Source organism: Pseudorasbora parva, chromosome 14, assembly GCF_024679245.1.
Source record: "Pseudorasbora parva isolate DD20220531a chromosome 14, ASM2467924v1, whole genome shotgun sequence".
In the NCBI taxonomy this organism is placed as follows: Eukaryota; Metazoa; Chordata; class Actinopteri; order Cypriniformes; family Gobionidae; genus Pseudorasbora; species Pseudorasbora parva.
The window spans coordinates 4,193,687-4,219,963 of NC_090185.1; the positions used below are offsets into that span (position 1 = coordinate 4,193,687).

The 26,277-nt window shown below is 40.6% G+C and overlaps 1 protein-coding gene across 37 annotated transcripts in view; it reads right to left on the minus strand.

The window, feature by feature from the left end:
* The window catches only part of ptprsa (protein tyrosine phosphatase receptor type Sa), a 361,627-nt gene that overhangs the window by 110,203 nt on the left and 225,147 nt on the right, over positions 1-26,277 (minus strand). For 24 of the 37 annotated variants that reach the window (XM_067415253.1, XM_067415252.1, XM_067415248.1 and 21 more), the window contains 4 exons: positions 16,892-17,002; positions 11,880-11,891; positions 1,361-1,630; positions 695-1,276 (listed from right to left, as the gene is read on the minus strand). In XM_067415253.1, the coding sequence (XP_067271354.1) occupies positions 695-1,276; positions 1,361-1,630; positions 11,880-11,891; positions 16,892-17,002 (975 nt within the window). The remainder of the gene's footprint in view (positions 1-694; positions 1,277-1,360; positions 1,631-11,879; positions 11,892-16,891; positions 17,003-26,277) is intronic. The other 13 variants (XM_067415256.1, XM_067415250.1, XM_067415261.1 and 10 more) reach the window with 1 other exon arrangement.

Consider the following 26,277-nt stretch of genomic DNA (forward strand, 5'->3'; position numbering starts at 1 on the left):
TGCAAAAACCCAAACACCTTTAAAAGAAGAAAAAAATCATCCACTGACTTTCAAAGCTGCGACAGAAACGACTTTAGACTTTGAGGACCTTGATAGAAATCAAAAGTACGATATTTTACAGTCAAATGTTTTCAGAAAAAATAATACTCAAGTAAAGTACAGATACTAAAAACTGTGCTTAAGTACAGTACTCAAGTAAAATGTGCTTAGTTACCATCCACCTCTGCACTAAACTCCTCTTGTTATACACTGTAAAAAATGCTGGGTTAAAAACAACCCAAGTTGGGTTGAAAATGCACCGACCCAACAATTGGGTTGTTTTAACCCAATGGTTGAGTTGTTCTTACCCAGCAATTGGGTTGTCTTAAGCAACATTTAACCCAACCACTGGGTTAAAACAACTCAACCATTGGGTTAAAACAACTCAATTGTTGGGTCGGTGCATTTTCAACCCAACTTGGGTTGTTTTTAACCCAGCATTTTTTAGAGTGTATTGTTAGCCCACCGAACACTTACAACAGACATTTCCAATCACACTCCATTTAGTGACATTTTTATATCGTTAAAACGTACTTTGCTAGATCCTCAGCTCACCCAATACAAACAATGGACATTTCCAATAGTAAAACTCACCTTGCTACATCTTTTTCTCAGCCAATACTGAAAACAGGCACAAAAAAGTTAGCATACAAACCTCCTTGAAGCACTTTGACATGAATGGGATCTGAGAAGGGTCCGTCTCCTACGGACGTGAAGGCCAGCACTCTTATGGTGTAGGTCTCGGAGGGCACCAAACTCTGAATGGTGGTGATCACGCTGTCCTGTACGTTGTGGATCTGCCACATGCTCATTGGCTGAGATGGGTCCATGGTGTAGTACACTCGATAACCCTTGATCTGTCCATTGGGCTCCTCTGGTTCATCCCAGCGTACCATCATGGTGTTCTGGGAAATGATACGGGCTTGGATATTTCGCGGTGGGCTGGCGGGAGCTTGCTCCCCAGTCCTAGCCTCGACTGGTTCACTGGGCGGACCCTGGCCAATGGTGTTATAGGCTGACACACGAATCTCGTAATCGGTGTTTGGAGAAAGTCCTCCGATGCTGTAGCGAGTGGTGGTGATGGACTCCACTGTCTCGAACTTGCTCTCGGGAGACTTTGCACGATACTGGATGATGTAATGGGAGACGGGCTCTGGGTTGCCACTGTCCCAGGTGATGGTGATACTGGTGGCGGTAGTTTCGGTTACGACAGGAGTACCTGGAGGTTTCGGCAAAGCTGGAGGGGGGGATAATAAGACACTGTAGTCATTACTGGAACTAGAAAGCATTTGAAATATGGCGCGATGCAATTGATTCTTACACTTGACAATGATTTGGGCCACAGCCTCGATAATGCCCAGGCTGCTCATGGCCACGCAGGTGTAGTTGGCCGACTCGCGGACGCTATTTAACTCCAGGACGTTCCTGCCCACTGGCATCTCATCCTCAGGCGTCAGGTCTTCCGAGTTGAGCATCCATTTTACGTAGGGCATTGGCGATCCCACTGCGACGCAAGTAATGTTGACGCTACCGCCCGGCATTATCTCGTGGCTGGTGGGCAGGATGGAGAAACGTGGGGGAACCCGACGAACTGCAAAGGGCGGAGGAATGGCAACAAGAAAAAGAGAAAGGTAACAAGACACGTCGATGAAAACGAGCCTTTCTTTAGAACGCACATGATGTTGTCTAAAGAGAGGACAACAAATTATAACAAAAAATTAACTAAACAAACTTCACTTGGGTTTATGTAAATTAAAATAATAAAGTAACTAAATGAACAGAACTGCTTCACCAACAATATAGATTGACATTAAAGCAACAAATTCATAGCAACAAGGTTCCATTGACCAATATTTGACCCATCACAGCACAATTAATCGCACGAAAATCTATTATGAGTTTCTCATCTTTAAAATTAGATCTCTATGTGACCTGTTACTACAGTAAATAAAATGAAAAACCTGAATTAATGTTAAAAAGTGGACAGTGTGAACAGAAAATACTCTTTGTAGTAGTAGGATGTAGAACGTACGAAACTTAATTGGCAATTTTTCTACCCATGCCAAAGGAACCCTACATATGTACATACACGTTGGTACGTACAATGCACTGGTAATGGTAAGCCCCTCCAAGAGAGACTAAAGATGAGAAACCTTAATCAGATTTTTGTGGTTGAGAGTAGATCAACTGGACAAAGCCTTTTTAAGATCTGACACGCTTCCATTGATAGATGCAGCTGTCATTTTCACAGACATCATGCAGAAATAGGTAGAGGTCAACCAAAGAGTAAATGGGAACAATAAAACCAGAGAGAAGTATTTGAGATAAAATGCATAGAGGAATATAACTGAAGGGTCGCTAGCATGCCCAGACAAAAGACAACTGGAGAGGGGAAAAAAAGAGAAATATAAGAGAATAGAACGCGCAAAAGAGCGAGAAAGAGGAAGAAAGGGAAGGGTTGGGAAAAGGAACGAGGGGGGAAACCCACTTCAATGCAGAGAAAGGATTTTTTATCGTCTCCAGCCAATATGACGTAATGTGACAGGATTGTATTGTCACATTGCAGTCCTGGCTAGACATAACACAAAGTTTTATGGCGAAAATTCTGGATTCAGTCAATAAGTAGCTGTCAGTTCAACTCAACTAACTACCACACACATCAATAAAACAACGAAAAAGAAAGAAAATGGATTAACCAAATAAGGGCACATGACTTGTACAGATGCTAGTCTACAATGATGACAGCGATGCACCTCAACTACTGAGATGCCAAACCTACACACGAGAGAAAAGATGAAGGATCTGTTGGGGGAAAGGGTAGGATATGAGTTATGGCGTAGGTGAAGTTGGCCAGGTCAGGAAACAGGCCTTTTTTTCATAGCCTGTCTGGCATGTTCATTCTTGGTAACCTTGCTTTTTTGATATCACTCATTGAAAGTCAAGGTCGGATGGAAACTCTTTAAAATATATAGAGTCTGTTCCAGTACCTAGGCAGTTCCCTTCTGAGGCAACTTTCCAAACAACTGCAGAAAGATTTGACATTAGCATGTTGTTAAGCTAATTACGAGACAATCTAGCAAGCATTTAAATATGGCAGCTCCAAGTATTGCATAAAGCAGTACATTTTTAAAAAGCTTACTACGATTGATTCTGGGATTGACCTTTTACCAGAAGGACACAGAACTTAGCCAAAACTAGATAAAGTTGCTTATGAAACGTTGCGTACATGTTTTTGATGTCTTGCTAGGTTTTGGAACAGAGCAATAGACCAGATATCATTAGCAATAGCATAATATTGTCCATGTTAAAATTTAGAGGTTGTACTTCAAAGTTTGGTTTCCCCAAGAATCGTCAAGTCTGCCTCATTGATGTCGGTGGACACGAATGACCAATGAAACAGGAAGTAGGATGTGCTAGGTGTGTCCTAAGATGGCGGGTGGTGAGGGGGTCATGCCTCATTTACATTTGGCAAGAGGAGAAAGGAAAGACAGAGGGACAGCAATGGGTGTTGGGCTAGCTCAGAAAAACAACAACAACCCAACTAATACAAAAAAAATAACACATAGACACAACGAGGACAGAAACAACAGGTAGAGACAGGGCACAAGGCAGAACAAGACCTAGGCTGCAAGACAGCAGACGGGGGGCGGACAGACTGGAAGGACAAAATGGTGGACTTGGGCTAGAGACAGAAGGGAAGTAACACTGGGAGTGAGAGTTGGGGATTGGGGCAAAGAGGAGACTGTAACCCTGGGCCAACTGGAGCAAAAGTATGTGGGTTTGACTTCTCACACAATGGGGCTTGAAATACACGAGTAAACGTTCACCATAGCCTTGGAAGCCAGCAGTCAAAGAGCATAAAGTCCTGAATTTGAAATTAAACACTTTCGAAAGCACAGATCTAAATCTAGTTTAAATGTTGGCGCCAACATTTTTTAATTTGAAAAAATTTGGAAATTAAAAGTATTTCAAGGCAACAGGCTCAACTTTTACATTCTGCAATTAAACATGAATACGTTTTCAGGACGGATGACCTCGGTTGGTGTCCAGTGCGTAAAAATCCCATTATAACATTTCATAATCACTGTACAAAGCCAGTTCAAGTTAACTTTATGTCATTAGTTTATAATATATCTATTTAACATTGTATATTAATCCATTTTATAATCAATTTTAATATTAATTTGTTTTTATAAAATTTGTTTAAATTTAAAAAAGGTTAAAGGGTAAGTTCACCCTAATGTCGCTCCACACCCGTAAGACCTCCGTTCATCTTCACACACAGTTTAAGATATTTTATATTTAGCCCGAGAGCGTATGCAAGTGTATGCACACTATACTGTCCATGTCCAGAAAGGGAATAAAAACATCATCACAGTAGTCCATATGAGACATCAGTGGGTTAATTAGAGTCTCTTGAAGCATCCAAAATACATTTGGGTCCAAAAATAACAAAAACTACGACTTTATTCAGCATTGTCTTCTCTTCCGCGTTTGTGTTCAATCCTCAAATAAAGATTCAAACGGTTATGAATCAGTGAATCGATCAATGATTCGGATCGCGAGTCAAACTGCTGAAATCACGTGTCATGGGCGATCCGAATCATGAATCGATTCACTGATTCATAACCGTTTGAATCTTTATTTGAGGATTGAACACAAACGCAGAAGAGAAGACAATGCTGAATAAAGTCGTAGTTTTTGTTATTTTTGGACCCAAATGTATTTTGGATGCTTCAAGAGACTCTAATTAACCCACTGATGTCTCATATGGACTACTGTGATGATGTTTTTATTCCCTTTCTGGACATGGACAGTATAGTGTGCATACACTTGCATACGCTCTCGGACTAAATATAAAATATCTTAAACTGTGTGTGAAGATGAACGGAGGTCTTACGGGTGTGGAGCGACATTAGGGTGAGGAGTTAATGACAGACATTTCATTTTTGCTTCAATACAAGCTCTATCCATGGCATTTGAAGGCATAATGATGATTATCATTAAATGTTATACTTTTAATTGCTAAATTATTCAACATTACGCAACCAAGCCTCATTTATATTGACCCCGGATCCCTCATTTAATTAAGGGAAAATACTTTTTGATTGGTCGAGAAAACAAAAACAACAACAGCAACTTAAAACACTGAAATACTGAAATGACCCCCTCCCCTAATATTAATGCATATTGAACGAGTGTTCAACAAAGGTGAAAGGGCAGCCCACGTATCACAAGGTGCATGCATGACAGAACGGCATCAAACTATCCACCAGGCCTACGACTACAGTCAACACACATCTGTGGCATGCAACCCTCCCCAAGTGCAATCCACACAATTGAAAATGTCAAAATTGGTGAATTGGTCACAGCACACACATATAATCGCAGTGCAGGAGTGTCTTTAAAGGCTCTCTGGAGAACAATGAGAAAACACGACAGTGACAAGACGAGTGAATGATGGACAGGCCCAGACGTAATCTGCTCATGCTTACGCATTTCCTGCACTGATTTAAACCGAATGACTTAAGTATGAGGAAATGTGAATATATTAAATAAATGAGCATGCTTTATGAGTTCTGCTGGCACATATTGCGTGTGGGCCTGTTGATGGGTGATGCAATATTTGGCCGTTCTTAAAACCAAGTCCACAAGAGGCTAAAAAGTGAAGTTCGCTTCCTACGGCCACATTATTTGAGCGAATGAGGGCTGCAACCTTTCACCTTGTGAATTATTCCTAATCTGATTCCTGTTGCACGTGCAATACGTACTTAAGCGACTCATTTACTAAACCTTTTGAAAAGACGGCGAGGAGCTTGCAAACGTCAAAGTCGGCAGCAACAAATCGTGCCTCTTTGGCGAAGTGGGGGAATCATAATGTTTTCTGACGCATGTCGACATTTACGACTAGCGCTATCTTGCCTTGCTTCGCTTTGAAATGCCATCGCACAAAGCTTTATCTAAGTCTTGACACATGGTCCTATAGCTCAAATCCTGACGTTTGATGGGTGCTCTCCGCTGTGATATTCGGAGGAATATAGAAACAGTCCAATTGGACGGACACGCTCCTCATTCGCTAACACCAGGAGCCCAGCAGGCCGAGAGCGATCTCTTTGAGGTCCAGAGTCGAAATCCCATTTCAAGCCCAATGTGGAGAGAAAGACAACTCTAGCAACGGACAGAGAAAGACAAAATAAAAAAAAGGCCTAAGAGTGCCTCGCTCCGGACTAGGACGTTTCGAAGGCGGCCACTTTTGGTGAGACAGTCTGTCCAGCCCCAAAATGAAGGTAGGAAGGGAAGCCAAAATAATGTGCAGCCTTTAAATGTCACCTTGAAGCTGAGATTACACCCTGTTTGATGTCCAAAACCCACAATAATCCATTTGGCTTGAAGGTAGCAAGGCCATTTGCAGACGGCAGGGGTTCTCCATATTAACATACACACCTCTGCAATGCAAAGCAGCCTCTGTAGGGGTCCAGACCAGTTCTAGTAATGGAAACTGGAGCATTTGGAAAGCACTGCAATCAACTGGTTTTGGCATGGTGTTCAGTAGAAGTCAGGGGTTGAGATTTTTTCCACCAAAACCTGCACTACACTTGTTTATTCAAAGTAGCCCTTGTTTCGACCAGTAGGTAGGGTGTGATCTAGCTTTCATTTCTATTTATACACCGAAAGAGCATGCAAGGACATGCAACACAACCCAACGTGGTGGCAGCGGGGTTCACGTGCATCTACATGCGCATACACCGAACACAATCAGTGCATTTAGCATGGCGTACGGTACAGCTCAAGTCTTCCAGCATCTCGGAGTGGATCTGTGAAATTTCGGTTTCCTCGTCTCGGGACTAATTGCTATTAGGAAATGTTCTGGGATCTGCATTATGTGAAGTTGAAAGGCAGAACGGCTGAGAGCTTTATCGTCAGGCGGCAACAATGTGAGATTAGCGGCTACGTTGAAACAAGAAGAATCATAATTTCTGTTATTAATTTGGCGAGGAACAGAAGAGAACTAGCTAAATCTGAGGCTCACGGGGGATTTCGTCATACGGAAGCAATTAACCGTCATGCCTGATGTATACGGCTAGCAAGAAGACTATCAAGTTAAAAAATACTGAGTGAAAATAATTTAAAAAAAAGAGTGGCTGTAAAAGGAATCACAATTGTTGTTGTTTTTTGCAGCACAACATTAGCAATCCCTGCTGAAAAAAACAGCCTAAACTGGTAGGCTGGTGTTAGCTGGTCTCTCAGGCTGGCTTTAGAAGGGTTTTGGACACTTTTAGCTGACCGGGCTGGTCTTAACTGGTCAAGCTGGAAGACCACCAAAAACTAGCTGAACACCAGTTTTGACCAGCTTGGTCTGCCTGGAAGACCAGCTAAAACCAGTTTGACCAGTTTTGACCAGCTTGGTCTGCCTGGAAGACCAGCTAAAACCAGTTTGACCAGTTTTGACCAGCTTGGTCTGCCTGGAAGACCAGCTAAAACCAGTTTGACCAGTTAGGATCAGCTTGGTCTGCCTGGAAGACCAGCTAAAACCAGCCTGACCAGTTTTGACCAGCTTGGTCTTCCTGGAAGACCAGCTAAAACCAGTTTTGACCAGCTTGGTCTGCCTTGAAGACCTGCTAAAACCAGTTGAACACTAGTTTTGACCAGCTTGGTCTGCCAGGAAGACCAGCTAAAACCAGTTTGACCAGCTTGGTCTGCCTTGAAGACCAGCTAAAACCAGTTGAACACTAGTTTTGACCAGCTTGGTCTGCCTGGAAGACCAGCTAAAACCAGCTTGACCAGTTTTGACCAGCTTGGTCTGCCGGGAAGACCAGCTAAAACCAGCTACTTCCATCTTAAATCAGCTAAGACCAGCCAACCAGCCTAGACTGGTTTTATTTTTCCCAGCAGAACATTAACTCAAAAAACTGCATTTGAGAGTGTACAAAATTTGGTTTCAAACAAAGCGATTATTTAGGCAATTCTGGTGTGTTTTTGATCGCAGCTAGTGGCTAACACGGTAGTTTAAAAAATAAAGGCCGCAAAACATTTGCTATAAAAGACAAACATTACCACTGCAGATATTTTTTAATTTTCAAGCTACGTCTCACTAGCCACTATCTGCTAACAACACCATATCTCATTTAGCATTAGTGCTAACTGCTTGCGCTGATTATCGTGCAGCTAGTGAGAGCCAAGTGCTCTTATTGTTAAGACTATCTCTATGCTAGGCAGCAGTAAAAAGCCATCAGGGTAAAAGTGGCACAGATTTCACAGTGGGAACAGCCGGATATGAAAAATAAAGCTCTGTCAATAAATGCCAGACCCTGAGAGACAGAGTAGCGGCAAAGCGCACTTCATTATTTATAACCCCAAATCATGTGGTGTCGCCCCCCTCCCAACAACACGGTGTCTGTAAAAACTGAATAATTCAGAGAGCCATTTAGTCTCAGACATCACGAGATAGCCGGCAACACGTTAGCATTAGCCAAGCGAAGCAGAGGGTCTTGTTCTGTGTCATTATCCCTGACAAACGGCCATCTGAAACCAGGAGAGGGATGAGATATCAGTCGAGACTTAGCCATCCGCACGAATGGACTAACTTGTCTGGTTGAATGCGAGCTTTCCGCTTGATTTCTGGTTCTGAAAAGCTACAAAAAACCCACATAATGAATCGCAACCACTATAGAACGGTAAAAAAAAACAAAGTTTAGCGCATTCTTAATGTTGGTGCTAATCCAATGACAATGCGAACGTGGGGACAATCTCAAAAGTGCAGAGGCTATTTAGCGATACTTACACTGCAATAACATGCTTTTCTTTCTTAGTATTTTTGTCTTGTTTTTTAGTCTAAATATCTAAAAATTCTTACATTAAAAAACATTTACTAGACAAGCAAAAATTATTGTCTTGTTTTGGGAAAAATAACTAAAATTTGAGAGTTTTTGCTTCAAATAAGATAAATAATCTGCCAATGGGGTGAGAATAATAATCTTGTTTTCTGTTTGAATTAAGATTATTTCTCTCACCCCATTGGCAGATTATTTATCTTATTTTAAGCAAAAACTCTGTCAAATTTTAGTTATTTTTTCCCAAAACAAGACAATTACTTTCGCTTGTCAAGTTTAAGAAGAATTTTTAGATGTTTGGACGAAAAACAAGGCAAAAATACTACGAAAAAAAAGCATTTTTTTGTGTGTAAATAGTAGTTAGATGCTATTTATTCTTAGAAATGGTGGCAGATACTATTTGCACCTCAGTGTAGTTGCACATTAATGGTGTGCAATAATAACAGCATAAATTATTAAATGGATGCCACCTTATCGGAACAATAAAGCCCTCCCCACACCTCTTTATTATTAAACACGTTAGACACTTTATGTTCACTTTTCGAATATTTTATTCATATTTATTGATCTGATCTGATATGTGACGGGAAAAGCGATTGAAGAAAGTTTGGGATCAGAAATTTCTGCCACACAACTTTCCCCTACAATCGTCTTCCATAATTTTGGAATTAAAAGTGGGCGGAGTTAGTGTAAATAGCCTCTGTCAACAAGAGGCCAACAATAAAAAAACGATTTAGTAAATTAAGATCAAAGATACATTACACACAGATAAACAGGGTGTCAAAATTGTCCCTTTAGGGGTACAACCGCTTGTCTCTGGAGCAGTACCCTTAAAAAGATATCTTTTTTACTCCTAAAAGGTGCGTATTAGTACAAATGTGTACCTTAAGCTACTACTATGAACCTTTTTGTGGTAAAAATGGTACAAAGATGTCCTTTTAAGGGTCCTGCCCCAGAGACAAGCGGTTTTACCTCTAAAGGGACAATTTTGACATCCTATTTTTCTGTTGACAACGCTAATAATACTTATTTTAATCCTGAATTAAGTCGCGTCCGCGTATACGAGGGTCAACAAACATCGTGAATTTCGTCGTCAGAAGAGTACATCATTCGACTGTGCGTACACTCAAAAAAAAAAAAAAAACAGCACACTTTGAGTTTCAGGCTTGTTTTCTTTTCTTGCTCAATACGAAAAGCGTCTTTTCTTATTCATCCCAAATCAAATTTTTATAGTGTTAGCTACCGACGGGACTTCGATATGGATAAGGAACAGATGTGCAATTATTGCGCTCAGTTGCATTAGCGAAAGTCTCACAAACAAAGCACCCACTTTTTGTTCTAATTCGGGGTTTTTAATACGGTACATTTCAGCAACACTGCTAAAAATGCTTCTTACTTAGTATTTTTGTCTTGTTTCTAGTCAAATTTTTTACAGATTCTTACATTAAGAAACATTTATTAGACAAGTACAAATTATTGTCTTGTTTTGGGGGACAAAATAACTCAAAATGAAGAGAGAAAATAAGATAAATAATCTGCCAGTGAGATGAGAAAAATAATCTTGTTTTCTGTTTGAATTAAGATTATTTTTCTCACCCCACTGGCAGATTATTTATCTTATTTTCTCTCTTAATTTTGTGGAAATGAGCATGAAAAGTAAATAAATAAATATATATATTTTTTAATGTTAACCTTTTAAAAAACTGAATTTTCAGGGTTTCTGTGTTTTCACTGTTAGCCACTAGGGGGCGCAATTATGCATCTCCTGATCAAAACACAGGTAAAGAAGACGCAGAAACAAGCGATCGCATGCATGCATATGTAAAATAACATGATTTTCTCAGCTTTTTGTTTAAAATGTTGCTTTTTTATGACACTTACTCATATTCAAGTATTCAAGATAAAAAAGGAATGCATGAAGCTAGAATAAAATAATATTTTGTTGTTTAAAAAAGAAGAATTTTTATGCATTGCATGCTCAGATATTCATAAACAAAATATTCTGTGGGCTATTAAATTTTGGTGAAAATGTGTTCAAGCAAGCGGCGTCTTTATGAACGATTCACTGAATCATTGACTCACTCGATTCCTTGAGCACAGATTGGTTGGCTAATGAAGCGGCACTGTGCTGTGATTGGTCCTCTCGTGTCATGTTTTGACTACAAACAAGTCAAAAATACTGAGGAAGAAGCATTTTTGCAGTGCAGTGAAGGCTCGAGCGAATGATAAATCCGTATTTGATTGACTGTGAAAGGGCAATAGGCGGCCAGTCATCACGAGAGATATATCGCTAGCTAGTTGCGACTGTGAAATAAAGTCTGTTTTCTGGAGGGCTGCGTGAAGCGCGGAGGTCATTATATCTGCCAGTGATCCATGTGGCACCAAAAACTAATTAGCAGAGTGAGCTTTGTGATTCAGAAGATGGCAGGAAAACTGTCTGTAGAAACACACGAACCACATCTAACAAACCAGAAACTACAACAAAAAGGAGTTAAAAACAGAACGAAACTGAGGGTGCACATCACACACACGCCACAACACAAGGAGCCGACTAAATGATCCAGGAGAACTGGACGAAACAAGGAGAATCAGAAAACACACAGGAATGCAAAACCAAGCACAACAGCGTCTTAAGGCATGCAAGCGCAGTTACATTCTCCCATCATGCATCAGGCCACATTTATACTTTTCAAATGCGAGATTTCCATGACAAGCACTTTCTCTGGGCAGAAGCAATACTGAAGGATGCAAACGAGAAAAGGCCCCACAATGCAAACTTAAAAACGTAAGGAAAACGAACCCGAATTAGCGGGTTTTTAGTCACTACTAGTTTTTTTTTTATTATGCAGTTGAATCAAATCTCCCAGAATTGGGAACTTATTTAGCAGCTTGATTTTAAACTCCGAATTAGCCTTCCAAATAGATCAGTCAAGGTTAAGGTTTTAATACATGTTGATTTTTCGATTTAATGTGGGTTAAAAAAAGTGAAAAAAGAAAAAACACACCAACCTTCTCGAAGCTCTGAGGGATGTAAAGGGGTTGATGCAGAACACAATGACATGAGGAGAAGAGAAAAATAGGGGAAACACAGAGAGAGTAAAAAAGGCCACCTCAAGGCTTTTAGCTGCTACATTTCTCTGACTGATGTCGCCTGATTAGTTCTTGCGTGACAAAGTCTTGCCGCGTTTACCTGCTTTGACCCAAACACTTTGATTCATTGGAAAACGGTTCGGCCGCTGGAGTCATTTCAAGAATGTTATAACAATGCAAAATTACAAGGTCTTTAGCCACCTGAAGAGCTGCCGCTGCGGCGTTAATTACAGAAACAAAACAGAGACAAAAACAGAAATCAATGAAACAACCCAAAGCACCAACCAAATCAAAGCGACCGTACAGATGAAACCCACATAATTAGCATTAAAGTTAGCAGCTACAATCAAGACAGCCGACTCTAAAAGCGCTACCATCGGACGCCAATGCGAATGGGCGGCTTGTTTCCTCCACCGTAGCTGCTAATTTCAAGTGCCGCTAATGCTATAACAGAAAACATTTGATTGTACTCAATAATTAAGCTCTGTGAAAGAAAGACAAAAGGAGACGGGTCTTAATGCAGTATGCGCATAATCAGTGAGAAATTAGCATACCTATGTTGAATTAATTACCGCTAGATGGATTTTTAGAAATCTCCAGTCACCCAATTATTGAAATGTCACTAGAAATCAGATCAAATGTTCCCGAACATCTAACACTGTTTAAGGTCTTATAAAATATCTGGATTAAATATCTTCCAGGTCTTCGGAAGAGAGCGAGACGGCGATAATCCACAACTGGCCATTGACTCCTTCACGCATACTTTACAATACGGGTGCGCTAATAATAATAATAATAATAATAATAATAATAATAATAATAATAATAAGCATTAATTCATATGAGAGTTAATGTGTGACTCATGAAGAACTAACCCATTTATTAATAATGATCACTAATTCATCATGATTAATAGATTAAATAATCATTAGTTAAATGTGTCATAATGTATTAATTCCTTAATAACATATGTTAACTAGTCCTGTGCGATATTGAAGAAAAATGCAATATGCAATACCTTGTTAAATAATGCGATATTCGATATGCGATACGATATTGCTATTAGTGTGTAAAATCTATTTAAATTATATATTTTTTTATATCAAACTTTTTGATTGTTTTTCTCGGCGCATCGATGTTGCGCTGTACTTACAGTGTGTTTGCACAGGCAATTTAGCCGATTTAATTAGATTTGCCGACATGTGAAATACAGATCCTGTCTGCAGTGTGGCCGTTCTGCCGTTATTTAGGTTTAATGATCCAAAAAGTTTTTATTTTTAAATTTTCTTCTATATCTTTGTGTGATGTTCTGTACATCGTGGCTTTAAAATGTTACGAGGAATCGTTTTATGAATGTTTATCCACCCCATACACACACACACACACACGTTGTTTTTTGTGACATATGGGGACATTCCATAGGCGTAATGGTTTTTATACTGTACAAACCGTATTTAATATCCCCCCACACTGCCCCTGCCCCTAAACCTACCCATCACGCACGCACGCACGCACACACAGCCCCTAAACCTACCCATCACGCACGCACGCACGCACACACAGCCCCTAAACCTACCCATCACGCACGCACGCACGCACACACAGCCCCTAAACCTACCCATCACGCACGCACGCACGCACACACAGCCCCTAAACCTACCCATCACACACGCACGCACGCACACACAGCCCCTAAACCTACCCATCACGCACGCACGCACGCACACACAGCCCCTAAACCTACCCATCACGCACGCACGCACGCACACACAGCCCCTAAACCTACCCATCACGCACGCACGCACGCACACACAGCCCCTAAACCTACCCATCACGCACGCACGCACGCACACACAGCCCCTAAACCTACCCATCACGCACGCACGCACGCACACACAGCCCCTAAACCTACCCATCACGCACGCACGCACGCACACACAGCCCCTAAACCTACCCATCACACATGCACGCACACACACACGCATGCACGCACGCACGCACGCACGCACAGCCCCTAATTTGATGATTTATAAGCCTTTTGAAAAGTGGGGACATGGGTAATGTCCTCATATTTCCCCCTCTCCTGTAATACCTGTGTCATACCCATGGCATTATACACATTTGTGTCCTCATATGTCACAAAAACATGCCCACACACACACACACACACACAATTCGACTCGACCAATTCTGACTGGACTATGTAAATCTCTAGCCTCTTGTGGATTATCGCTGTCATAAAATGGCGGCGCCTGATATAAAACACCAATAGTGTTATTTATCATTAATGAAAATTCCCATTAAAATTCTGTTTGTCCATTTTCTCTCCCTCATCCCAAACCGTTATTCTTTCCTCCGTGGAACATAAAAGAAGAAACTTTTTCCTCCAGGTCTGAAATGGCCTGAGTAAATGATGAATTAACACTATCCCTGTGGTTTTTTGGAGATGGAGGTGAACCATAATAACTATAATAATGAAAAGACAGCTCTCTGACCCATTTTATAATGTACAGTGAATAATTTATCCGGAACAAAGTTATTTGGTACACAGTGGGTAGAAGCCCATCGCTGTCGTTTTTAATATGCATTAAATAAATAATACATGCGCAAAATGCATCTGCCTCGTCTTATTACAGTCATCAACCTGGAGACTCAAGTGGTCTGTGCTAATGTAATGCCTTAAAACAGTCTCAGATGTTCCTCTAGGATCGTAACAACCACTGAACTAGGACAGATCGCTAATCGTTTCCATTTAGCAATTACTTGTCTATATATATATATGTACACTTGTGATTAGCAACATGCATATTTTGAGATCAATTTACCTTTTTACCTTTTTGCATTTTGATTGGCTTTCTGCATCGGCCAATCAAAATCAAGACTTACCATCATCCTCTTCTTGATCAACAAACCTGTACGACCCAAGTTTACGCCCATCAATGAGAACACTGAGCACTACCCATTAAAGGGATAGTTCACCCAATAATGGAAATGTGATGTTTATCTGCTGACCCCCAGTGTATCCAACATGTGTGTGTGTTTGTTTCTTCAGGAGAACACACATGAAGATTTTTAACTCAACCGTTGCTGTGTGTCGGTCATATAATGGTGTGAATGGGTAGAAAAACTTGCTTAGACGACATGCACACAAACACTGCTGCTCCTGACGACACATTATGCAAATTAGATGTCAAGGCATTTTTTTAGCTTGAACATTCTTTGAAACATCTGCAGCCGTGTTTGCTTGGATTCGCTGTGGATGTTGGCTTTGATCCGGAGATGTTAGAGAGTTATTGGGTCTAACAAGCTTGTGCCCGACGCATGAATCTGACCCATAATATTGAACCTTCAGTCTTGGTTTAGAGCTCAGACATTGGGTGTGTTTACATGCACACCAGTGAGCTGATAACTCACAAATATCAGCTTATTGAAATAACCAGTTTTCCCCGTTTACATGCAAACCAGTAAACTGACAAGTAAATCTTATTTACATGACTTTATTAATAAACTGGGTTATTTCCTTGTAGTGACGTCAAAAATAATAATGTCAATATCTTAGTTTTTCAAATGTTTGGTCAGTTGTGATGTTAATAAAGTGTGTCAGTGGGAGATTAACGGCTCATTATCCCATATGCAGTTCTGCAGCGTTTAGACTGAACCTCTTCTACTTCTGCTGACTGAGATGAGATGAGAACACATCTTTACAATGCTCTGGGTCTTAAAGAGTCTGTGTTTGTGATATATGTCCTTATTTCATGCCAAACACTCGCTCTCTCTGTCTGGATGCGTTTAAATCTGCTCTAGGTTTGTGTTTTTGTCCCCTATCACACATGCGCACTTCAATAAGCCGACAGAAAGCAGGTTAATGCGTTTACATGCCGCGCAAAATCAGGGTAAGAGGCAAAAAACGCCCTGTGCCAACCGTTTTATGCTTATGCCGTTTATGACCGTACTCCGATAAAAGAAAACGGGTTACCGCGTTTACATGACCATGATCAATGTTGGCTTATTGGGCATAATCGGCTTAAGAACGTGCATGCAAACGCACCCAATGATGTCTTAAGACACGAACCGATCGGTTTCTGTGAGAAACACAACAGTATTTGTGTTATTTTTTTACCTCATATCAGGCGAATCTCATCTAGTGTTCCCATCAGGTAAGGAAAGGTCAAACTGACGTGATCATAGCAATATATATTGACATTTATGCATTTGGCAGACGCTTTAATCCAAAGCGACTTACATTGCATTCAAGGGGTACACATTTTACATTTTTGCCAATTCTTGCTTTCCCTGGGAATCGAACCCATGACCTTGGCGTTGCTAGCGCCATCCTCTACTGTTTGAGCTACAGGAAAGCCCATATATAGATTCCTCATTAGTGCCTGTGCGGATCTGTCGAATGAGGCATCTACATAAAATATATATATATATATCTATGATCGCACCGGTTTGAGCTTACCAGATGGAAGTAATAGCGGATGGAAACACTAGATGAGATTCGCCTGGATATGAGGTAAAAAATAACAAATCCTGTTGTGTTTCTCACAGAAAGCGATCGGTTCGTGTCTTAAGACATCAGTGTGTCGTCACGAGCAGCAGGGTTTGTGTGCATGTTGTCTAAGCATGTTTTTTTACTCTCAGAGTTGTTACCCATTCACACCATTATATGACCGACACACAGCAACGGTTGAGTTAAAAATCTTCATTTGTGTTCTCCTGAAGAAACAAACACACCTACATGTTGGATACACTGGGGGTCAGCAGATAAACATCACATTTCCATTTTTGGGTGAACTAACCCTTTAAGTATATTGTTTGTATTTTAGCATAAAGATTAGTTTATATACAACCGGTCATGTGACCAGTCGTGCGTAAGAGGATCTGATTGGCTGTTTTTCGATGGGCTCCAGGGCCAGGTTGCTCCCTACCTCGCACATACAGGTTGGCAGGGGAAGAATATCGGACGCCTTCGATGTTAGACGCCACACACTCGTACTTTCCCTGGTCGGTTTCCTCAGTGTTTTCAATCTGCAGGGCACCTGAGAGAGCAAAGAGAAAAATGCAGCCCAAAGAACGGGAGAGAGAGAGAGAGAGAGAGAGAGAGAGAGAGAGAGAGAGAGAGAGAGAGAGAGAGAGAGAGAGAGAGAGAGAGAGAGAGAGAGAGAGAGCAAACTATTAGAGGTTTGAAAGTAACAAGACTGTCAGAAATTATTTTATTTTAATGAATTGGTTTGAGTAGAGCCAACTCAAATTAAATGAGTTCAATCAAATGACAGACTAAAATGTAACTTTTAAACCTTTTTTTCATCCCAACAATAACATATGCTCTTCTTACTTAATTCTGATAGAGAGAGAGAGAGAGAGAGAGAGAGAGAGAGAGAGAGAGAGAGAGAGAGAGAGAGAGAGAGAGAGAGAGAGAGAGAGACACACACTTGACTTTCACAATCCTTTAATTACAACTTTCCTTAAAATTTACATAATTCCATAAAACCTACATAAAAATATGCATTACATAAAACAAAAAACAAACAACAAACCAAGCTAACAAATGACTACTAGCCAAAAGACTACTCAAACTTGTTTTTTCTCCAAAAAATAAAATAATTATATATTCAGAGAGAGAGAGAGAGAGAGAGAGAGAAAGAGAGAAAGAGAGAGAGAGAGAGAGAGAGAGAGAGAGAGAGATTTGATTTTCAAAACCCCTTTTATTACAATTCACAAAAACTATTACATATCACACACTGCCAAACAACACCATTAAAACCAAAAAAATCATTATTTTCTAAAAGAAAGAAAAGTACAACTCCTCTTCAACGACATCACAAAGAGTCTTATTTAGACACCAAATGGCCTTAAACTATGAAACATCATGAATCATGAAAAAATCATGCATTAATCTATAATAGTGATAATCAATTAAAATCCTGGATTTTACTAAGTTGCTCAATTTTTTCTTTTCTTGTTGTATAAATCGCCAATTTTGCTTGGCTTGGGACTTATGCTGATATTTTTTCACATATTTAGACCCACAAATAAACACTTTCATTGAAAAAAAAACACATCAAAGGAGCATATTTATTTTTAAAACATTACATTAAATACACATCTTTCCTTCCTTCCCTTATATTAATATATTAAAAAATAAACAACAAAAAAGTCCAGAGTTACCGTTTTGAGAGAGAGAGAGAGAGAGAGAGAGAGAGAGAGAGAGGGGAGAGAGAGAGAGAGAGAGAGAGAGAGAGAGAGAGAGAGAGAGAGAGAGAGAGAGAGAGAGAGAGAGAGAGAGAGAGAGAGAGAGAGAGAAGACGCCAAACTATTAGAGGTTTGAAAGTACCGAGACTGTCAGAAACGATTTTATTTTGTATGTTTTTGTTGCAGCATCGCGTCCTCATAAATCGCTCAAAGGCCTTTCCTGTTTGAAAGATAACTTGGCCATTTAACGCTGTTGAATCTGAGCAGCTCCACACTCACGGCAAGAGAGATTAGACTGATCCAAATGTGTCCGAATGCATCGCGTCAAACCGATCTGCCAGCGATGTTACGGCGTTCGCAGCAGTGCTGGATCGCATCAATCAGTGCGCCGCGGTGAGGAGTCGAAGGAGATAAACCGCGGATCGGTCCCAAACGGGGGTGAGCTGGTGAGGGTCAAACCGAGCTGTGAGCCCAGCATCCATTAGTTCAAGTCCAAATGTGCTGCACTGGGCCGAAGCTTAGCGCAACACTTAAATCCCATGGCATGAATTATTTCCGGAGCTGTGCTAACACTCATGTCAGTGCGTTCTGTGGGACTGAGGGCTATGGCCATACATGATAAACTCTTGATATTTTTATGCACACAAGTGCTGGGTTATAACACAAGGTCACTGTCACGTATGTCGAAACACATGCAAACGTACGTCAAAACTATACAGGTGTAAAAGTGCTCTTCTAAAAGAGCAAAAAATGCTCTTCTTACTCAGTATTTGTGTCTTGTTTCTAGTCCGAACATCTAAAAATAACTCTAAATGAAGAGAGTTTTTGCTTAAAATAAGATAAATAATCTGCCAATGGGGTGAGAAAAATAATCTTGTTTTATGTTTGAATTGAGATTATTTTGCTTATTTTAAGCAAAACTTTTAATTTTGAGCTATTTTTTCTCAAAAAGTCTAGTAAATACTTCTTGTTTTAAGAATTTTTAGATGTTTGGACTAGAAACAAGACACAAAAACTGAGTAAGAAGAGCATTTTCTGCAGTGTGTAAACCCAACAACAACATACTGCATAACGAAATGCAAGTGCAAGAATTTGAAATATTGGGGACAATTTGGCCATTTCTAAATATTGCCGGGGGGCTTCCCCCCCTCAATGTCCATACACTGTAAAAAATTATTTAGAAAAAAGTTTCCTGCACTGTAAAAAAATTGTGTTGGTTTTTGTTGGTTTAACTTAAAAAAGTAAGTAACCTGGTTGCCTTAAAATTTTGAGTTTATTGAAATTAAAAATTTGAGTTGATACAACGAAGGAAATTTGTTTAATAAATAGAAACTCAAAATATTTTTGTATCTGAACCACATAAAATATGTGATAAATCATATTTTATCACATATCTTATATTTTATGAAAATAGCACTATTTGGCTGCGTCATCAGAAATAAAACACACACAATTACCCAATATGCTTACAAAATCTTTTAATAATATTTTAATAAAGGCTGTCGAATCTCAAAAAAATGTTTATTGTATTAACTAAACATTTTAATTTCAATGACCTCAAAATTTTAAGGCAACCAGGTTACTGTTTTACTTAATAATTTTTTACAGTGTGGTTGCCTTAAAATTTTGAGGTCATTGAAATTAAAATGTTTAGTTAATACAATAAACATTTTTTGAGATTCGACAACCTTTATTAAAATATTATTAAAAGATTTTGTAAGCGTATTGGGTAATTGTGTGTTTCATTTCTGATGACGCAGCCAAATAGTGCTATTTTCATGATTTATCACGTTTAATGCGGTTCAGATACAATTATATTTTGAGTTTCTATTTATTAAACAAATTTCCTTCATTGTATCAACTCAAATTTTTAATTTCAATAAACTCAAAATTTTAAGGCAACCAGGTTACTTACTTTTTTAAGTTAAACCAACAAAAAAACAACACTTTTTTTTTTTTTTACAGTGTAGTGGTTACGGCCCAGAAACCAACAACCTCTCCATTAGCGCCAGCGCTTTTTCCAAATCTTCTGGCTTTAAATTCTCCAGCATTGCATTTCGACAGGTGCCATCATCACCGTCCTCGTTCATTCTGGCCGAGCGAAGACGTCAACCTTCAGATTTCGCCACATGCGGCGTCAGGACATCAACAGCAGGAGCTCACGCTGCGGTTTAAGCGCGCATGAGGAGCATTAAACTACACTGCAAAAAATGCTCTTCTTATTTAGTATTTGTGTCTTGTTTAGTCAAAACATCTAAAAATTCTTAAAACAAGAAGTATTCACTAGACAAGCAAAAGTAATTGTCTTGTTTTGGGGAAAATAACTCTAAATGTAAAGAGTGTTTTTGCTTAAAATAAGATAAATAATCTGGCAATGAGGTGAGAAAAATAATCTTAATTCAAACAGAAAACAAGATTATTTTTCTCACCCCATTGGCAGATCATTTTGCCTGTTTTAAGCAAAAACTCTCTTCATTTTTGATTTTATTTTTAAGAAAACAAGAAAAAATATCTCATGTCGTTTTACTGATCTAGTAAAGGCATCTTGATTTAAGAATTGTGAGATATTAAGACTAGAAACAAGACAAAATGACTGAGTAAGAAGAGCATTTTTGCAGTGTGTGCGAATGAGATTTGGGCTTCTGGGTCGATGACTCACACCTGCTCGCGGCGGATCGACAGCATGGCGGGATCAGGGAGTTTAGAGGCGTGGCGGGGAGAGACGAAAATGGAAGGTGGTTTCTAGTGTGTGTGTGTGTGTGTGTGTACACGGATCGTTTGATGTGCACATTGGCGCAGCGGGCGTTTGGGGCGACAGCAGGTGGGCTTGGAGCGCGTTCTGAAATCTCCTCAGGTGCGCAGCTGAAGGAGAAACGCTCGCCCGCTACCTGTGCTACGTGACGGAAAATCTGATGGAAATCTCCGTCCTTCTACGTCGCAATTCTGAAGCCTCATTTTTGGGATTTCCACCTAAACTGCAAAAAACGCTTTTCTTACTTAGTATTTGTGTCTTGTTTATAGTCAAAACACCTAAAAATTATTAAAGCGTGTATGCGAGTGTATGCACACTATACTGTCCATGTCCAGAAAAGCAATAAAAACATCATCACAGTAGTCCATATGAGACATCAGTGGGTTAATTAGAGTCTCTTGAAGCATCCAAAATACATTTGGGTCCAAAAATAACAAAAACTACGACTTTATTCAGCATTGGCTTCTCTTCCGGGTTTGTGTTCAATCCTCAAATAAAGATTCAAACGGTTATGAATCAGCGAATCGATTCATGATTCGGATCGCCAGTGTCTCGTGATTTCAGCAGTTTGACACGCGATCCGAATCATGAATCGATTCGCTGATTCATAACCGTTTGAATCTTTATTTGAGGATTGAACACAAACGCGGAAGAGAAGACAATGCTGAATAAAGTCGTAGTTTTTGTTATTTTTGGACCCAAATGTATTTTGGATGCTTCAAGAGACTCTAATTAACCCACTGATGTCTCATATGGACTACTGTGATGATGTTTTTATTCCCTTTCTGGACATGGACAGTATAGTGTGCATACACTCGCATACACTTAAAATAAGCTAAATAACCTGCCAATGGAGTGAAAACAAGATTATTTATCTTATTTAAAGCAAAAACTCTTTTCATTTTGAGTTATTTTTTCCCAAAACAAGTCAATAATTTTTCCATGTCTAGTAAATGTTTCTTAATATAAGAATTTTTTGATATATTGACTAGAAGCAAGACAAAAATACTAAGAAAGAAGAGCGTTTTTTTTGCAATTGAAAAGCTACTCATACACACATACAGTGGTTAAAGTTCAAAATGTTGGTGTCATTTTACGGGAAACCCTTTGAAATTACATAAAACACTGCTAAAAGTCTTAAACAAGTAGTCTAAGCTGTAATAACCACAGGCGGACAGTAGTGGAGCATTTTTACTTTCCAAGTAATTTTATTTTTCAAGTATATGCACTTTATTCATGTACTTCCTTGGAAAACTTTTACTTCACAACATTCAAAAAACATAATATTGGAATTTTTACTGCACCGTGTTTCATATTGAATATAATTTAATCCTTAATTAAATTAAAAATGAACACTGCAAAAAATGCTTTTCTTACTAAGGGTGCGTTCACACTTGTAGTTCGGTTCGTTTGGTCCGGACCAAAAAACAAAAACAAACATAATAGTCCTGGTCCGCTTAGCGTTCACACTGGCATTTATAACAGCGAACCTAAAGTTACCGAACCAAAGGCTCATGCTGCGTTCACACCGCACGCGAATGACGCGATTCGCGCGAGTGATTTACATGTTAAGTCAATGCAGAGACGCGAATAGGCATTCTGCGGCGCGATTCCTGCGAATGAGGCGGCGATGATCACGCGAATCGAGCGTTTTGAACGCGTGATTCGCGCGAAACACGCAAATCGCTCAAGTTGAAAAATCTAAACTTTGGCGGATATTCACGCCGCGTTAACCAATGAGGAGCCTGCTTACTGCGGTCACGTGGTGAAGTGACGGATGGGAAACCCAGAGGCCAGAGTAATTTAAAAATACTACTGTATTGTGTCACAAAATGTACTTTTAATAGTTTTTCAGGCGAGAATGTAGTTGTTTAAAGCTCAAATATGTGATTTATTTATTAAGAGAGCTCCTATTTGAAAATTTGATCTGGTGTTTTCGGAGGTGTGAGACCCAGGCGATCAGCGGCGCTCAGCGCTCATCAACCCCGGTGAGAGCAGCCTTAACTCGGCTAGTCCTTCTGCCGACTGCCGCTGCCTGGTAGAACCCCCTCCCATGACGGGAATTCGTGTCTGTTGTGTAGTGAATGTCACACGCGAACGAAGCGAATGGATTTAAATTGTTCACTTGTCCAACTTCGCGCCAATAGCGCGATTTATTCGCGTCATTCGCATGCGGTGTGAACACAGCATCAGGGAGACGCTCATGACCTGATTGGTCGGCTTATATGATGTAGGAGCTGCTTACCGCTCATTCAGAACAACGCTGTGTGCCGGATTACACGCGGCCATTTTATTCGTGTTCATATGGCATTATTTTTACCCGCTGAGAACTCATGAAGAGCTCATAAAATGTTCAAAACATTCAAAACAGCTCCAGGATTTCCTCCGTTGTGCAGAAAAGAGACGGCCGTTCTGTCGTCTGTACCGACTGATGGTCAGCAGGTCCTCTGATGAGAAGAACCAGGTCTGCTTTTTGTGCGTCTTTTTAGTATTTTCGAAACATGCTCGTCGGACCAAATATTGATGATATACACCGATACACCGATCTTTCGCGTCGTCAAATCAGCTGACTATGCGTCGCGTCTTGTGACATCACGTCCTGTTTTTGGTTCGTTTACATGACTTTGGTCCGTGTGGCGTTCATATATCAGTCGAACCGCACCAGAGTTGGTTTGGAAGCGGACTGAGACCCGTCTTTATAGCGCTCTCGGTCCGCTTGTTTGGTTCGGATGGCGGCGTTCACATATGTTCAAATGAACCGCACGAACCGAGCAATCGCACCAGGGTTCGTTTTAATACAACCAGACATGACAAGTGTGAACGCAGCCTTAGTATTTGTGTCTTGTTTCTAGTCCAAACATCTAAAAACTCTTAAAACTAGAAGTATTTACTAGACAAGCTAAAGTAATTGTCTTGTTTTGGGGAAAATAACTCCAAATGAAGAGAGTTTTTGCTTAAAATAAGATAAATAATCTGCCAATGGGGTGAGAGAAATAATCTTGTTTTCTGTTTGAATTGAGATTATTTGTCTGATCAGGATCTGAATCTTTCCTTCTCGTCTTCGCTGGGGTTGTACCTCTTGTCTTTGAACAGTTTTGAGTAACGCCATTGAGGAAATCTTCCAACACAAGCGTACCCAAATTCATTCAATACTAATGAACTCCCAGCGCCTCCAAAGCAAGCACATTTTCTCAGGGCTCCTTCAGCCTGAACAGGACTATTTTGGTAACTCCTGCTTGCTATTCAGCCGGCCCACGATTCCCCACGGACTTCATTACATATTTGCAGCTGTGTTTTTTTCCCCCTCTCCTGTTTCCGCTTGGGTTCGGATAAGCTCACCGAGAATATATGATCTGGGGATGGAATGATGGCAGTCTTTCTCAAATCTGTCAATCTCTTTGTCCTTACTGCTCATTGGTATGGAGGGGAAAAGTTAGCATAAAGCTAGCTAAGCTTTCTGCATGCTCTCGTGTACCGTCTTTAATGTCAGGGATATTTCACAACATTCCCTGGCAATGTTTAACATGTCGGGAACTGAACCGAATGTCTTTGATCCCTTTCGCTCTGCCTTTTCACTTATTATCTGTTGTGTATAATTGTATTTTGAATTCCCATTATCCATCCCGCCCGTGGCTGGCGTAGCCTTCTGTCAGCCGCACCGCTAACAACAAAACGAGCTGTTATCTTAACCGCTGGTGTGAGCCTCAAACAGCAACAAAGCTGCACTAACACCGTTTGTGTTAAAAGGCAAGTGGAAGACATTTTCTGAATATCTGTGCCATGACACAATCATCACGCTGACATGAACCCTCTAGTCATCCATCCATCCATCCATCCACTCACCCAACTACATAGTCATCAATCCATCCATCTATCCATCCATCCATCCATCCATCCATCCATCCATCCATCCATCCATCCACTCACCCAACTACATAGTCATCAATCCATCCATCCATCCATCCATCCACTCACCCAACTACATAGTCATCAATCCATCCATCCATCCATCCATCCATCCATCCATCCATCCATCCATCCACTCACCCAACTACATAGTCATTAATCCATCCATCCATCCATCCATCCATCCATCCACTCACCCAACTACATAGTCATCAATCCATCCATCCATCCATCCATCCACTCACCCAACTACATAGTCATTAATCCATCCATCCATCCATCCATCCACTCACCCAACTACATAGTCATCAATCCATCCATCCATCCATCCATCCATCCATCCACTCACCCAACTACATAGTCATCCATCCATCCATCCATCCACTCACCCAACTACATAGTCATCCATACATCCATCCATCCATCCATCCATTCACCCAACTACATAGTCATCCATCCATCCATACATCCACTCACCCAACTACATAGACATCAATCCATCCATCCATCCATCCATCCATCCACTCACCCAACTACATAGTCATCAATCCATCCATCCATCCATCCATCCACTCACCCAACTACATAGTCATCAATCCATCCATCCATCCTTCCATCCATCCATCCATCCATCCATCCATCCACTTACCCAACTACATAGTCATCCATCCATCCATCCATCCATCCATCCATCCATCCACTCACCCAACTACATAGTCATCAATCCATCCATCCATCCATCCATCCAGCCATCCATCCATCCATCCACCTATCCATCCACCCATCCATCTACCTATCCATCCATCCATCCATCCATCCATCCATCCATCCATCCATCCATCCACTCACCCAACTACATAGTCATCAATCCACCCATCCATCCATCCATCCATCCACCTATCCATCCACCCATCCATCCACCTATCCATCCATCCATCCACTCACCCAACTACATAGTCATCAATCCATCCATCCATCCATCCATCCATCCATCCATCCATCCATCCATCCACTCACCCAACTACATAGTCATCAATCCACCCATCCATCCACCCATCAATCCATCCACCTATCCATCCACCCATCCATCCACCTATCCATCCACCCATCCATCCACCCATCCATCCATCCATCCATCCATCCATCCATCCATCCATCCATCCATCCATCCATCCATCCATCCATCCACTCACCCAACTACATAGTCATCAATCCATCCATCCATCCATCCATCCATCCATCCATCCATCCATCCATCCATCCATCCATCCATCCATCCATCCATCCACCCATCCACCCATCCACCCATCCATCCACCCATCCATCCACCTATCCATCCACCCACCCATCCATCCATCCATCCATCCACCTATCCATCTACCCATCCATCCATCCATCCATCCATCCATCCATCCATCCATCCATCCATCTGAATGCGATACGCCTCATCATTCTTTAGCTCCG